Genomic DNA, 15,092 nt, shown 5'->3' on the forward strand with positions numbered 1-15,092 from the left:
CTTTGGATACTGTAGAGGGAGATGGCTCACCAGGGGAAGACAACAGCAGCCAGGTTCATGGCACCATGGCAGGCTCTGCTGCGCAGCTGGGCAGGAAGAAGAATGGCAGGGCTATAGTGATAGGGGACTCAATCGTAAGGGGACTAGACAGGCGGTTCTGCAGACACACTCAAGACTCCAGGATGGTATGTTGCCTCCCTGGTGCAAGGGTCAAGAATGTCTCGGAGCTGCTGCAGGATATTCTGGGGGGGGGGGGGGGAGGGTGAACAGCCAGCTGTCGTGGTGCACATAGGCACCAACGATATAGGTAAAAAACAGGACGAGGTCCTACAAGCTGAATTCAGGGAGTTAGGAGTTAAACTAAAAAGTAGGACCTCAAAGGTAGTAATCTCAGGATTGCTACCAGTGCCACGAGCTAGTCAGAGTAGGATGAATGCGTGGCTCGAGAGATGGTGCAAGAGGGAGGGATTCAAATTCCTGGGGCATTGGAACCGGTTCTGGGGGAGGTGGGCCCAGTACAAACCGGACGGTCTGCACCAGGGCAGGACTGGGGAGAGTTTAAACTAATGTGGCAGGGGGATGGGAACCGATGCAGGAAGTTGGAAGGTAATAAAACAGGGACAGAAACAAAAGGCAGTAAGGGGGAAAGTGTAAGGCAGAGAAGCCATAGTCAAAAATCAAAATCGACAGTACAAGGTACAGTGACTGAGGGGAGCTCAGTGAATAGGACCAGGAATACTAAAAGGAATAAAACGGGAAGTAAAAACATTAATGGTAAGCGACGCGGCAGGTTGTTACATGAAGATATGGGTTCAACGACAAGGAAAATTAGGAGAAAAGTTAATGGGAAATATAACTTAGGAGAGGTTACTGATCGAGGTGTTAAGATTCAGAACAGAGGTAAAAAAGCCAACACAAGTGTACTTTACCTGAATGCTCATAGTATTCGGAATAAGGTAAATGAGTTGATGGTGCAAATCATCGTGAATGACTATGATTTTGTGGCCATACTGAAACATGGTTAAAGGATGGTCACGACTGGGAGTTAAATATCTGAGGGTATCAAACTATTTGGAAGGACAAAGTGGATGGTAAGGGAGGTGGTGTAGCTCTGTTATTTAAGGATGACATCTGGGCAATAGGAAGGGATGACATTGGTGCTATGGAGGATAAGGTTGAATCCATTTGGGTGGAAATCAGGAATAGTAAGGTGAAAAAGTCACTGATAGGAGTAGTCTATAGGCCACCAAATAGTAACATTATGGTGGGACAGGCAATAAACAAAGAAATAACTGATGCATGTAGAAATGGTACAGCAGTTATCATGGGGGATTTTAATCTACATGTCAATTGGTTTAACCAGGTCGGTCAGGGCAGCCTTGAGTAGGAGTTTATAGAATGTATCCACGATATTTTCCTAGAACAGTATGTAATGGAACCTACGAGGGAACAAGCGGTCCTAGATTTGGTCCTGTGTAATGAGACAGGATTAATTCAGGATCTTATAGTTAGGGATCCTCTCGAAAGGAGCGATCACAATGTGGTGGAATTTAAAATACAGATGGAGGGTGAGAAGGTAAAATCAAACACTAGTGTTTTGTGCTTAAACAAAGGAGATTACAATGGGATGAGAGAAGAACTAGCTAAGGTAGACTGGGAACAAAGACTTTATGGGGAAACAGTTGAGGAACAGTGGAGAACCTTCCAAGCGATTTTTCACAGTGCTCAGCAAAGGTTTATACCAACAAAAAGGAAGGAGGGTGGAAAGAAGGAAAATCGACCGTGGATATCTAAGGGAATAAGGGAGAGTATCAAATTGAAGGAAAAAGTATACAAAGTAGCAAAGATTAGTGGGAGACTAGAGGACTGGGAAATCTTTAGGGGGCAACAGAAAGCTACTAAAAAAGCTATAACGAAGAGTAAGATAGATTATGAGAGTAAACTTGCTCAGAATATAAAAACAGATAGTAAAAGTTTCTACAAATATATAAAACAAAAAAGAGTGGCTAAGGTAAATATTGGTCCTTTAGAGGATGAGAAGGGAGAGTTAATAATGGGAGATGAGGAAATGGCTGAGGAACTGAACAGGATTTTTGGGTCTGTCTTCACAGTGGAAGACACAAATAACATGCCAGTGACTGATGGAAATGAGGCTATGACAGGTGAGGACCTCGAGAGGATTGTTATCACTAAGGAGGTAGTGATGGGCAAGCTAATGGGGCTAAAGGCAGACAAGTCTCCTGGCCCTAATGGAATGCATCCCAGCGTGCTAAAAGAGATTGCTAGGGAATTTGCAAATGCACTAGTGATAATTTACCAAAATTCACTAGTCTCTGGGGTGGTCCCGGCGGATTGGAAATTAGCAAACGTGACACCACTGTTTAAAAAAGGAGGTAGGCAGAAAGCGGGTAATTATAGGCCAGTGAGCTTAACTTCGGTAGTAGGGAAGATGCTGGAATCTATCATCAAGGAAGAAATAGCGAGGCATCTGGATGCAAATTGTCCCATTGGGCAGACGCAGCATGGGTTCATAAAGGGCAGGTCGTGCCTAACTAATTTAGTGGAATTTTTTGAGGACATTACCAGTGCGGTAGATAACGGGGAGACAATGGATGTGGTATATCTGGATTTCCAGAAAGCCTTTGACAAGGTGCCACACAAAAGGTTGCTGCATAAGATAAAGATGCATGGCATTAAGGGGAAAGTAGTAGCATGGATAGAGGATTGGTTATTTAATAGAAAGCAAAGAGTGGAGATTAATGGGTGTTTCTCTGGTTGGCAATCAGTAGCTAGTGGTGTCCCTCAGGGATCAGTGTTGGGCCCACAATTGTTCACAATTTACATAGATGATTTGGAGTTGGGGACCAAGGGCAATGTGTCCAAGTTTTCAGATGACACTAAGATGAGTGGTAAAACAAAAAGTGCAGAGGATACTGGAAGTCTGCAGAGGATGGGCTAGGGTCTGGCAGATGGAATACAATATTGACAAATGTGAGGTTATCCATTTTGGTAGGAATAACAGCAAAAGGGATTATTATTTAAATGATAAAATATTAAAACATGCTGCTGTGCAGAGCGACCTGGGTGTGCTAGTGCATGAGTCGCAAAAAGTTGGTTTACAGGTGCAACAGGTGATTAAGAAGGCAAATGGAATTTTGTCCTTCATTGCTAGAGGGATGGAGTTTAAGACTGGGGAGGTTATGCTGCAATTGTATAAGGTGTTAGTGAGGCCACTCCTGGAGTATTGTGTTCAGTTTTGGTCTCCTTACTTGAGAAAGGACGTACTGGCACTGGAGGGTGTGCAGAGAAGATTCACTAGGTTAATCCCAGAGCTGAAGGGGTTGGATTACGAGGAGAGGTTGAATAGACTGGGACTGTACTCGTTGGAATTTAGAAGGATGAGGGGGGATCTTATAGAAACATATAAAATTATGAAGGGAATAGATAGGATAGATGCGGGCACGTTGTTTCCACTGGCGGGTGAAAGCAGAACGAGGGGGCACAGCCCCAAAATAAGGGGAAGTAGATTTAAGACTGAGTTTAGGAGGAACTTCTTCACCCAAAGGGTTGTGAATCTATGGAATTCCTTGCGCAGTGAAGCAGTAGAGGCTCCTTCATTAAATGTTTTTAAGATAAAGATAGTTTTTTGAAGAATAAAGGGATTAAGGGTTATGGTGTTCGGGCCGGAAAGTGGAGCTGAGTCCACAAATGATCAGCCATGATCTCACTGAATGGCGGAGCAGGCTCGAGGGGCCAGATGGCCTACTCCTGCTCCTAGTTCTTATGTTCTTATGGGTTCTTATGAATGCTGTTCCGTCTGGTCCCCATTTGTGGAGACCAGCACTGAACAGCATCCGCCCAAGGTCTTAAAGGCAAGGCGGTTAGATCCCACACCTTGGTTAGATCTCGAGAACACATATTAGAGCGAGACGAGCTGTCTCAACTTAATATGCAGATTTGACAGAAAGTGATCCTGCCCACAATGGGCAGAATTCACATCGCAGTGTCCTGTTAGATCGGGTTAGATCTCGCGAGGCGTGGAAAGCCGGGTCGCTTCCGGAAGTGGGATCACCCATCATCTAGCATCGCATTGCGCCTCGCCACACTGCTATTTAGCCGCAATGCGACCGGCAGATCCCATCCATTAGCTGATTGAGTTTCGGAGTCTTAATACGATTGGGCCACGACGCAAACATTTCAAAGCTATGCGAAAGATCCTCATTTAAATAGATCTTTCACGACCAAAGGTCCGACAAACAGTTACAAGACAAGTAAGCATTTTGTTAGTATTGGATGAGGGCAGATTGTTGCTCTGCTCTTCTTTGAACAGTGGCATGTGGTCTTTTGCCCTCCACCTTAACTGGTTCAATATCCCCTTTGAAAGTGGCGCTTCCAGCATGCAGGACTCCCTCAGAACCGCAGCGAAGTGTCAAGCTGAGACTTTGTGTTCAAATCTTTGAAGTGAGGCTTCAACCCACAACCTTCTGACTGAGACTTTCAAATGTCACCCAGCATCAAGCCTTTTGATTGAGATAAGCCGAGTATTCAAGTGATGACTGCAAGCCTGCTGCGGTTACCCTTTAGAAAGCAGCAATAACAGTGTCTCCATGATTGAGTTTGCTCTGGTCTTCAAAACAATGACGTTGTTCTCGATCTTCACTTCAGCTTATACCAAAACATCTTCCATAACAGGTGAAGTTCACCTCTGGAACCTGGGACCACCTTCATGTCGCCCTGATTGAAATCTGTCCCGATGACGAGCTGTAAAGATATTAGTTGAATTAAGTTTTCGAATCTCAATCCAATTGGGCTGCTACTCAAACATTTCAAAGCTATGTAAAAGAGAGGAAGGACTTATACTGAAGTCGATCTATCATGACCACAGGACATCCCAAAGCTCCTTACAGCCAATAAAATACTTTTGAAGGATAGTCACAATTGAAACACTGCGGGATATTTATGTTAGCAAAATACTGCAGATGCTGGAATTTAGAACAAACAGGAAATGCTGGAAAATGCAGCAGGTCTGGCAGCATCTGTAGGGAGAGAAGCAGAGTTAACGGACACGATCCAATGGCCATGCTGCGCCCAAATGGCAGCTCGCTACGGCGCCGCATGGCCGATAGAAGGCGGGAGACCTCACTCCTGGGATCTACCCGGCTCGCAACGCCTCGCGAGATCTAACGCGATCTCGTGAGACGTTGCGATGTAAATCCCGCCCACTGTGGGACTGGCACTGCCAAGGTGCCAAGCTGGTGTTTCCTGTGTGCTGGTGATTGGCTTGGGGACACCCTGAATGGATGTGGGGGTGACAACCCTCCTGGGTGGAGGGGCCCTGCCCTGCCCCACTGCGTTGGGGCTTGGGGAGGTTGGGGGTCGTGTCGGGGACATCGGGGATCGGGACGCCAGTTAAAAATGGCATCCAAATCCCTCGCTATACTGAGGGGTTCCGGCGAGTGGAGCCCCTTGGTGTCGAAAACAACAGCTATGTGCAGCCTCGGCTGCGCATTCCCAGCTGAGGCCCCTTATTTAACTTATGGAACTTTGTTACCATTTAGTTGAATTGCGCCCAATGTTTCGGGTTCGTTTGGCTCTTCATGAAAACCTAGGGAGAGGGAAAATCTATTAGATACTGCAGGAAATTTGTTCCCAACCAGCTCCCAGAAAATGTGGCAATGACCAGTTCATCTGGTTTTGTTTGCGGGATAAACTGAGGTCACTGGGGAAAATGTCCCTCCTCTTTTTTAAAGAGAGACAACGGCTCTTTACATTCACGCGAGAGCACAGACAGGGCCTTGGCCTAAAATCTCCTCTGAAACACAGCTCCTCCAACCGTGCAGCAGCCCCTCAATACTGCACTGGCCTGACGCTGCAGTCTTGTAGCTACTCGCTGAGCCATGGCTGAGTCATGCTGACATTGCAATGTTGTAATGCGGCTGCAGCATGCCTAGCTCCAGCCGCCTCACTTTAGGGGGGGTGTTTAAGTGCACTAGAGAGGGTGCAGAAAAGATTCACCAGATTGTTTCCGGGGATAAGGAACTTCAGTTATGAAGATAGATTGGAGGAGAAAGGACTGTTTACCCTTGAGGAAAGAACAGCTGGGAGGGGATTCGATGGAGGTGTTCAAAATCATGAAGGGTCTGCACTCGTTTTTTTTATTAATTCATGGGATTCTGTCATGGGCGTTTCTTGACTATCCCTAATTATCTTGTATTATACGTTTCTCCCTCACCCAGTGCAACTGTATAGTAAGTATACATCTGAATCTTTCAAGGTGCTTGTCAAAGCCAGCTGTTTATCAATGAGCTTCCAGTCAATCACAACCTATTATATGACTGTCGAGAATGGATCATAACTATTTTGTTGATGGTTCTTATCAGGGGCGTCATTCTCCGACCCCCCGCCGGGTCGGAGAATGGCCGTTGGCCGCCGTGAATCCCGCCCCCGCCCCCGCCGAACTCTCTGCTCCCGGAGATTGGGCAGGGGCGGGAATCCAGCCGCGCCGGTTGGCGGGACCCCCCGCTGGATTCTCCGGCCCGGATGGGCCGAAGTCCCGCCCAGAAATTGCCTGTCCCGCCGGCGTAAATCAAACCTGGTATTTACCGGCGGGACCAGGCGGCGTGGGCGGGCTCCGGGGTCCTGGGGGGGGGCGCGGGGCGATCTGACCCCGGGGGGTGCCCCCACGGTGGCCTGGCCCACGATCGGGGCCCACCGATCCGCGTGCAGGCCTGTGCCGTGGGGGCACTCTTCCCCTTCCGCCTCCGCCACGGCCTCCACCATGGCGGAGGCGGAAGAGACTCTCCCCACTGTGCATGCGCGGGAAACTGACAGCGGCCGCTGACGCTCCCGCGCATGCGCCGGGAAACTGACAGCGGCCGCTGACGCTCCCGCGCATGAGCCGCATTTCCGCGCCAGCTGGCGGGGAAACAAACGCCATTTCCGCCAGCTGGCGGGGCGGAAATCCCTCCGGCGTCGGCCTAGCCCCTCAATGTTGGGGCTAGGCCGCCAAAGATGCGGAATATTCCGCACCTTTGGGCCGGCGCGATGCCCGTCAGATTGGCGCCGGCTTTGGCGCCAGTCGGCGGACATCCCGCCGTTGGGGGAGAATTTCGCCCCAGGCCTCACTGTGATACTTGACACCCAATAACGAGAATAGAAATAGGTGCAGCCACTAGTCTCCACTCTGAATGGAATAGGAGCATTAACAATAAGATGGAGCCAGACACACCATCAGGTAATGTCACTGGGCTATTAATCCAGAGGCCCAGGTTAATGCTGTGAAGATATGAGTTCAAATCCCACCAGGGCAGCGGGTAGAATTTAAAGGCAATTGATAAAATCTGGAATTGAAATCTAGTCTCAGTAATGGTGAAACTATCATTGATTGTCATTCATAAAAAAAACCCTGTGGTTCGGGCAGCACGTGGCACAGTGGTTAGCACTGCCATCTCACAGTTTCAGGGACCCGGGTTCAATACCGATCTCGGGTGACAGCCTGTGTGGAGTTTGCACGTTCTCCCCGTGTCTGTGTGCGCAAAGATGTGTGTCCAAAGGTTAGGTGGAGCTACGGGGTTGTAGTGATAGGCCATGGGAGTGGACCTAAGTATGGTGCTTTTACAGAGGGAAGTGCAGACTCGATAGGCCGAATGGCCTCCTTCTGCATTGTATGGATTCTATGGCTAATGTCCCTTCACAGAAGGAAATCTGACATCCTTTCCTGGTCTGGCCTACATGTGACTCCAGACCCACAGCAATGTGGTTGACTCTGAACTACCCACTGAAATGGCATCATAAGCATAAGTTCAAGGACAATTAAGGATGGACAACAAATGCTGGGGTTGGAAGAATAAGGGGGGAGGGGGAATTCTCCGGTCCACCGGCTGCGTTTACCGGCACTGCGCCCCCAGCCAGCAGCAGCATTCTCCGTTTCCGCAGCCGGCCAATGGGGTTTCCCAAATGTGGCCATTTCATGCCGTCGGGAAAGCCAGGGTGTGGGTGCACTGCCAGCCGACCTGTAGCACTGTTGCTTCACGGCGCCAAAGGTCCCAGGCTCGATTCCCGGCTTGGGTCACTGTCTGTTTGGGAGTCTGCACTTTCTTCCTGTGTCTGCAATGTTTTCCTCCGGGCACTCCGATTTCCACCAAGTCGTCCCGAAAGACGCGCTTGTTAGGTGAAGTGGGCATTCTGAATTCTCCCTCCGAGTAGGCGGCGGAGTGTGGAGAGTAGGGGATTTTCACAGTAAGTTCATTGCAGTGTTAATATAAGCCCACATGTGACATCAATAAAGATTATTACTATAAACTTACACATAAACAGGGTTCGGTTAAATAAACTAGCTCAAGCAATTTTGAACCTTTTTACCTCTGAGTGAATCCTAACGACATGATAGAAATCCAAGAAATTAGCTTCAGCCTTTAAAAAACTCTGCGATGTTCATGCTGGGCATGAGAAGCTACTAAAGCTACACTTGACCCTCATCCTGGGAGATTGAGATTGTAGAAAAAGGTATTTGCATCAAGCCAACTTGTGACAATAAAGATTATTATTATTATTAGCTCCCACCCATTCAATGTGAACCAAGAAACCATTTCCCTCATTATGAATGTCATTTCTGGGAAATGTAGTGAACCTATCACAGGTACGTATAAATCACTGAATCATACACCAGCGAAAGAGGCTATTTGGCCCACTGTGCCTGTCCCGGCTGTTTGAAAGAGCTACCGATAATCCGACACCCCAGCTCTTTCCCCACAGCCCTACCAGCTTTTTAAACACATGTCCAATTCCCTTGTGATAGCTACTATTGTGTTGCCGTATTGGTCAATTAGAGGGGAGCAGGTTTGAGAATTCTCCCGATGCTGAAACCAAAATGTTCACCCAAAGCAATTACAAAGCACCTGAACGCAACCAGGTTGCAAAGGCAAGAAGCTGTGGGACTTGAATACTGTGACCTACAGTATGAAGCAGGTTGCAAATTAATCATTCAGGGATCAAGTGGTTCCCAACGTGTGAGCTATACCAGAGAGATGGATGATGAGAAAAGCTGGAAAGAATCCATAGTTACAGACATCTCTACAGGTGTCATGCTCTTCACTGGAGCAGTGACAACACTGGTGCCTTGAGTATATATATATATTTATTTTCTTTATTCGTTCATGGGATGTGGGTGTCGTTGGTGGGCCAGCGTTTATTGCCCATCCCTGAGGGCATTTATGGGTCAACCACATCACTGTGATCTGGAGTCACATGTAGGCCAGACCAGGTAAGGATGACAGACTTCTTTCCCTCAAGGACATTAGTGAACCAGATGGGTTTCTACAACAATCGACAATGGTTTTAATGGTCATCATTAGACTTTTAATTCCAATTTTTTTCTTGAATTTAAATTCCACCATCTGCCCTGGTGGGATTCGAAACCGGGTTCCCAGAGCATTACCCTGGGTCTCATGGATTATTAGTCCAGTGACAATACCGCTACGCCACCGCCCCCCCCCACTGCCTGGGGGATTATATTGAGTTTATTGCTAATGAACTGACAGTGGGGTTCTGCAGTCTTGTCTGTTGCGAGCAAGAACACAAAATTTGGTATTCCAAAAACTCCACTCACTGTAATCAGCACCGGTAAATCCCAGCCACAAACCAGGGTGGACAATTCTGGCCATTTTGCATTGTGTCCTTTAAGGGCAGAAAAATCTATTCCAGTCACCCAGACACTTGTACGGCTTCTCAATGGAATAGGCTTTAAATTGTCCTCACCTTTCTCTGTTTTATTTTTTCATCAGGGTCAATGTTTGACTCCAGGATTATCACTTGTTCCGATTCAGAAGAGTTTAGAATATGGATGGCCCATTTGCCAAGGAGAGTGAAGAAGGCATCTATCTATCGTCCGCATAAACAGCAAAAGTTGTCTGTCCTGGTGAGCAATGTGCTATTTATTCAGACTTAAGGGGCCCACATCTTCTGAGGAGTGGCAACCCTATTCAGTAAAGTTGCCCCTGACCTCTCCACGTTTCTCGCTCGGACTTTCAAACCCGTCCTCCTGAGAAAGGTGAAGTGTACATGCTCCTGGAATCCTTCTTTTGTAGTACAGGAGTGTCGGAGGAAACAAAGATATGCACCTTTTTTTACAGTTCTAGCGGCCATATTCTGGTTAGTTTAAACGCCCCAGCTACTTTGACAAGCTAGGAGAGGCGAGATGTGTGTAGGGGATCGGGGCTGGTAGTCAGGAGTTCGGCGAGAGTCCAGGAGTCCAGTGAGGAGTTGGGGGGAGGGGGGTGGGGTCACCAGTTTAGTTACCCAGGAATTAGAACTGGTTTTAATCCTCCTAACCTTTCCTTGGTTACTATTCAACTAAGTAAATTGGAAGTATCCCAAAGTCTCCAACAAAGTTCCAGACACAGGATAATTGCCCAACGTAGGTTGAAACTTCATGGGAGGATGGGTGGTTAGCACTGCTGCCTCATGGCACCGAGGACCCAGGTTCGATCCTAGCCCCGGGTCACTGTCCGTGTGGAGTTTGCACGTTCTCCCCGTGTCTGCATGGGTCTCACCCCCACACCTAACGATGTGCAGGGTAGGTGGATTGGCCCTGCAAAATTGGCTCTTAATTGCAAAAATTTTTAAAAACAGGAACTTTCTGGGCAATTACCAAGTAGTCAGTGTGTGGGATCCTCTGAGGGGGTCCTCCAGTGCATCTTCTCTAGGGTTTGATCATCCGGAGACTGGAAGAGCTGGACCATTTATTTCCTTGAGATGGTTTTGGAGAGTCCTGGGGTTCAATCACTGGTCTGCATTAAGTCAACTAATATTGGCCATAGCATTAGCATGGACGCTGCAATCAACCTCAGGGATTGTGGTATGAAGGAAATGATGATATCCACCAAAGCTCCTGATCACTATCCAATGAGTTTTTCTGGAAAGCGACATATATTTAGATGTCATGTGATTGGGATCGGGCTCTGTTTTGCTGTTCCCATGCTGAAATAGACCCCTAACATCCTGTATCAATGCTCACTCATGAAGATTAGTCCTTCAGACAAGGTAGAAGAAGGCAGTCAATTGGCCAACAAAGCACATTTCAACATGATTCAGCATCTTCAGGAAAGGAGGTGGGAAACAAATTGGGGATGAAAGGGATGTTTAAAAACTGAGCAAAAATCGATCGGGGAAGACATTACCATTTACAGGAAATTCTAATGCTAAAAATGACAGTTTAAATGTATAACTTGAATTCAGTGGATTAAGAAAGAAAAGGAAAATCGGGTATTGACCAGAAATATGCGTTGGTGACAGAAAAGTCTCACTGTCTGGGAGGTCATTATTACAAACCTCATCTCGTATCATTGAAGGGTATAGTTGGTATTTGCGAATTCTCCTATTTTGAAAGCGTTTTTCTTTAGGAATAAAGTAATGCTGAGAATGTAAAGATAAATGGGGCTGTTGTGGATTCATAGATATTTTGTATGAATGGTATTTCTGGAGATGCGCGAACTCATTCAGCGCCTTCACCACAACCTGAAGGGGAGCTTTCAGCGGAACTCAAATCCTTCCGGCTTCTGTACAATTTGACCTGTTTCCTTACATTTCCCACAGGAACGTAGCTTCACTTTTTGACCTCTGTACGTGCATTCAAAACAATGAAGCAGGCGGAACACGATGGAATTTTATTGACTGTTCTTTGTCTATTGGTTTTGATTGTAAGATTCCTTGTGATGAGATATGGAAGAGACAAGAGTTGGAGAAATACCTGCTGCAGAATCCCATTAACGGCTGGGAAGGTACCCCCATCCAACATCTGGGAGACATCATTTACTTGTCCATGGTGAAAATCAACGTTGCACAGAGTGAGGTCGGTCAGATTCTCCTGTTTAAGTTAACACATGTACCGTGACTATACGTTGAGAATGTCTCAATAAACAGGAGGTACATAGGGCCTCGGGCCTCACAAAGTACTCCAGCACTATTTAAGAATGATTTTTGTCATGTCGCTCTCTCATTTTGTAAGCAAACATGTCAGCCAATATTTGCACAGCAGGATCTCACATACAGTAGATGAGGTGAATGGATTGTGAATATGTTTTCAGGTGGTATTGGTTGCAGAAGGAATGTTAGCAAGGACAGTGGGAGTGTTTTCTTCATGGGGTCTTTGAGATTGAGCTGATCCTGTGCCAGCGGGCTCATATCTACAGAAGGGCGCCCACAGTAAAGGAGCAGACTGTCCCGGACTGTCACCCTAGATCATGTACTTAGGTCGAGAAGCATCCCGATACTTTGGGAGTAATTTTTTACCAACCCTTTGAGAGCACCTGAAAGAAAGACGGAAGGTGCTGGAAAAACACGGCACGTCTGGTATTATCTGTGAGAAACAAGAGTTAGTGTTTTGAGTCCAATATGGCTTTTCTACAGAGCTGAAGAGAGGTAAAAATACGATGCTTTTTATGTTGTTGAAAAACGCGAGGGGGGAGAGTCAGGTGGAACAAAAGGAATGGCGGGAATAGGTTAGCGAGCGAGGGACATTAAATACCAAAGATATCATGGGACAAAAGTCAAAGGGAGTGGTAATGGTTGTTGAAAAGAGACAAAGCATTGGGCTAGAGTAGACGTTAAGAGCAGAATAAAGGTCCACACTGTCTGCAAGCAAAAAGCATGAGAACAAGATACAGACAGGCACTTGGAGGAAGAGAATTAAAAAAGAGGATTCATGATATGAAGTTGGTGAAATCAATGTTGGGTCCGGAGGCTGTAAGGTGCCGAATTGGAAGATGAAGTGTCGTCCCTCCAGATTTGTTGGGTTTCAGGGGAACACTGCAGTAGGCTGAGGACAGAAATGTGAGCAAGCTGGGGAATTGAAATGACAAGTAACTGGAAGGTCATGGTCAGGCTGGCAGAGTGAAGCAAGCTGTTGCGCAAAGAGGTCAGCTTGCCTGCATTTGGACTCCTCAATGTAGAGGGGGCCGTATGCTTGAGCAGCGAAAAGTGTAAATCGCTGCTTCACCAGGAAGGAGCGTTTGGGGCCTTGGTGACTGAGGAGGGGGGAGCTAAAGGGGTAGGTTTTACACCTCCTGTCTGGGAAGGTGCTCCAGGTGTTGATTTTATGACTGAGAAACACCTCGAAGGAAAAAATACAGTTTGGACCAGTATTCTTATTTCCCAGTTTTTACTGGTGTTCTATTTTAAGGTTATCAAGATCAGCTCAGACCAATATTCTTACTTCCCGTTTGATGCACTATCAATTACGCTCAAGACGAAGGTGATTCATAACTGAGGCTTTAATCAGCTAGAACTCGACCCCAGCAGCTTCGATACAGAAAGTGAAGGCTGCTGGGACGGCACTGATTCTTATACTCCGCCTCGCAGGGCGGAGCTACGTACATTAGCCAATGGTAGACTCCTGGGTCTAACCAATGGTCATTCACCTCTCAGGTACCGCAATACCTGGTACTACCACAATCACCCCCTGTTAAAAAAGAGCCCGGCGGGGTGATGGCCAGCGTTAATAGTTGCCTTTCGCATGGCATGACCAGGTATGGCAGTACCGTGATTGTCGAGGGTATTAACAGTGTTCATGATGCAGCAATCAGTCGATCGGGTGGCCGGGTCGTCCGATTCTGGTGGGGGCCCCGGCGTTTGCGACTCCGGGAGCGTGATGTCGTCCTCCCAGTCAGCTTTGTCACCCCTAGGCGGCGCTGTTGGGGCAAAAGGTGGACAGGGGGGGAAGGCGCCTGTAGGGGGTGTCGGTGTGTGTTCGGGCCTAGGCAGGAGCGGCGGGAATACTGACCCTCCAGTTAGGTGCTGTGGGGAGAGTGGGGGTGGGGGCAATGATTCGGGTGCGCGTGGGGTTCCGGCGGGCGCCCGGTCCCGAAGGGAGACCGTGTCTTGGCGGCTGTCAGGGAACGCTATGTAGGCGTACTGGGGGTTGGCATGCAGCAGGTGGACCCTCTCGACCAACGGGTCCGACATGTGCGCCCTCATATGTTTCCGAAGCAGGGCGGGTCCGAGTGTCGCTAGCCAGGTTGGGAGCGGGGAGCGAGGTCCCAGAGGAGGACTTCCTGGGGAAAACAAGGAGACGCTAATGAGGTGTTTGATTTGTGGATGTACAGAGCAGCGACCGGATAGAGTGGAGGGCCACCGGGAGGACTTCCTGCCAGCGGGAGACTGGGAGATTCCTGGACCGTAGGGCCTGCAGGACGGTCTTCCAGACCGTTCCATTCTCCCTCTCTACCTGCCCGTTTCCCCGGGGGTTGTAACTTGTCGTCCTGCTCGAGGCGATGCCCTTGCTGAGCAGGAATTGACGCAGTTCGTCGCTCATGAAGGAGGACCCCCTATCACTGTGCATGTACGCGGGGAAACCGAACAGTGTAAAGATACCCTGGAGGGCCTTGATGACGGTGGTTGTGGTCATGTCTGGGCAGGGGATGGCTAATGGGAACCGGGAGTACTCGTCAATCACGTAGAGGAAGTATGTGTTGCGGTCTGTGGAGGGGATTGGGCCTTTGAAACCCATGCTGAGGCGTTCAAAGGGACGGGAAGCCTTTATCAGGTGCGCCCTCTCTGGCCGGTAGAAGTGCGGTTTGCACTCCGCGCAGATTTGGCAGTCCCTGGTGACGGTCCTGACCTCCTCGATGGAGTAGGGCAGGTTGCGGGTCTTGACAAAATGGAAAAAAACGAGTGACCCCCGGGTGGCAGAGGTCCTCGTGGAGGGATCGGAGGCGGTCCCCTTGTGCATTGGCACATGTGCCACGGGACTGGGCATCGGACGGCTCGTTTAGCTTCCCCTTACGGTACAAGATCTCGTAATTATAGGTGGAGAGTTCTATCCTCCACCGCAAGATCTTGTCGTTCTTAATCTTGCCCTGCTGCGCATTATCGACCATGAAGGCCACCGACCGTTGGTCCGTGAGGAGAGTGAATCTCCTGCCGGCCAGGTAATGCCTCCAGTGTCGCATAGCTTCTACTATGGCCTGGGCCTCCTTTTCGACCGAGGAGTGGCGAATTTCGGAAGCATGGAGGGTGCGGGAGAAGAAAGCCACTGGCCTGCCCGCTTGGTTGAGGGTGGCCGCCAGAGCTACGTCGGACGCATCGCTCTCGACCTG

At 48.4% G+C, this 15,092-nt stretch overlaps 1 protein-coding gene across 1 annotated transcript in view; it reads left to right on the forward strand.

The window, feature by feature from the left end:
- LOC140392596 (probable pleckstrin homology domain-containing family N member 1) overlaps positions 1 to 15,092 on the forward strand; it is a 63,985-nt gene that overhangs the window by 31,605 nt on the left and 17,288 nt on the right. Inside the window, exons 7-8 of the mRNA XM_072477997.1 lie at positions 9,783 to 9,916; positions 11,702 to 11,848. Coding sequence (XP_072334098.1) covers positions 9,783 to 9,916; positions 11,702 to 11,848 — 281 coding nt within the window. The remainder of the gene's footprint in view (positions 1 to 9,782; positions 9,917 to 11,701; positions 11,849 to 15,092) is intronic.

Source organism: Scyliorhinus torazame, chromosome 16 (genome assembly GCF_047496885.1).
Source record: "Scyliorhinus torazame isolate Kashiwa2021f chromosome 16, sScyTor2.1, whole genome shotgun sequence".
NCBI classification, from domain to species: domain Eukaryota; kingdom Metazoa; phylum Chordata; class Chondrichthyes; order Carcharhiniformes; family Scyliorhinidae; genus Scyliorhinus; species Scyliorhinus torazame.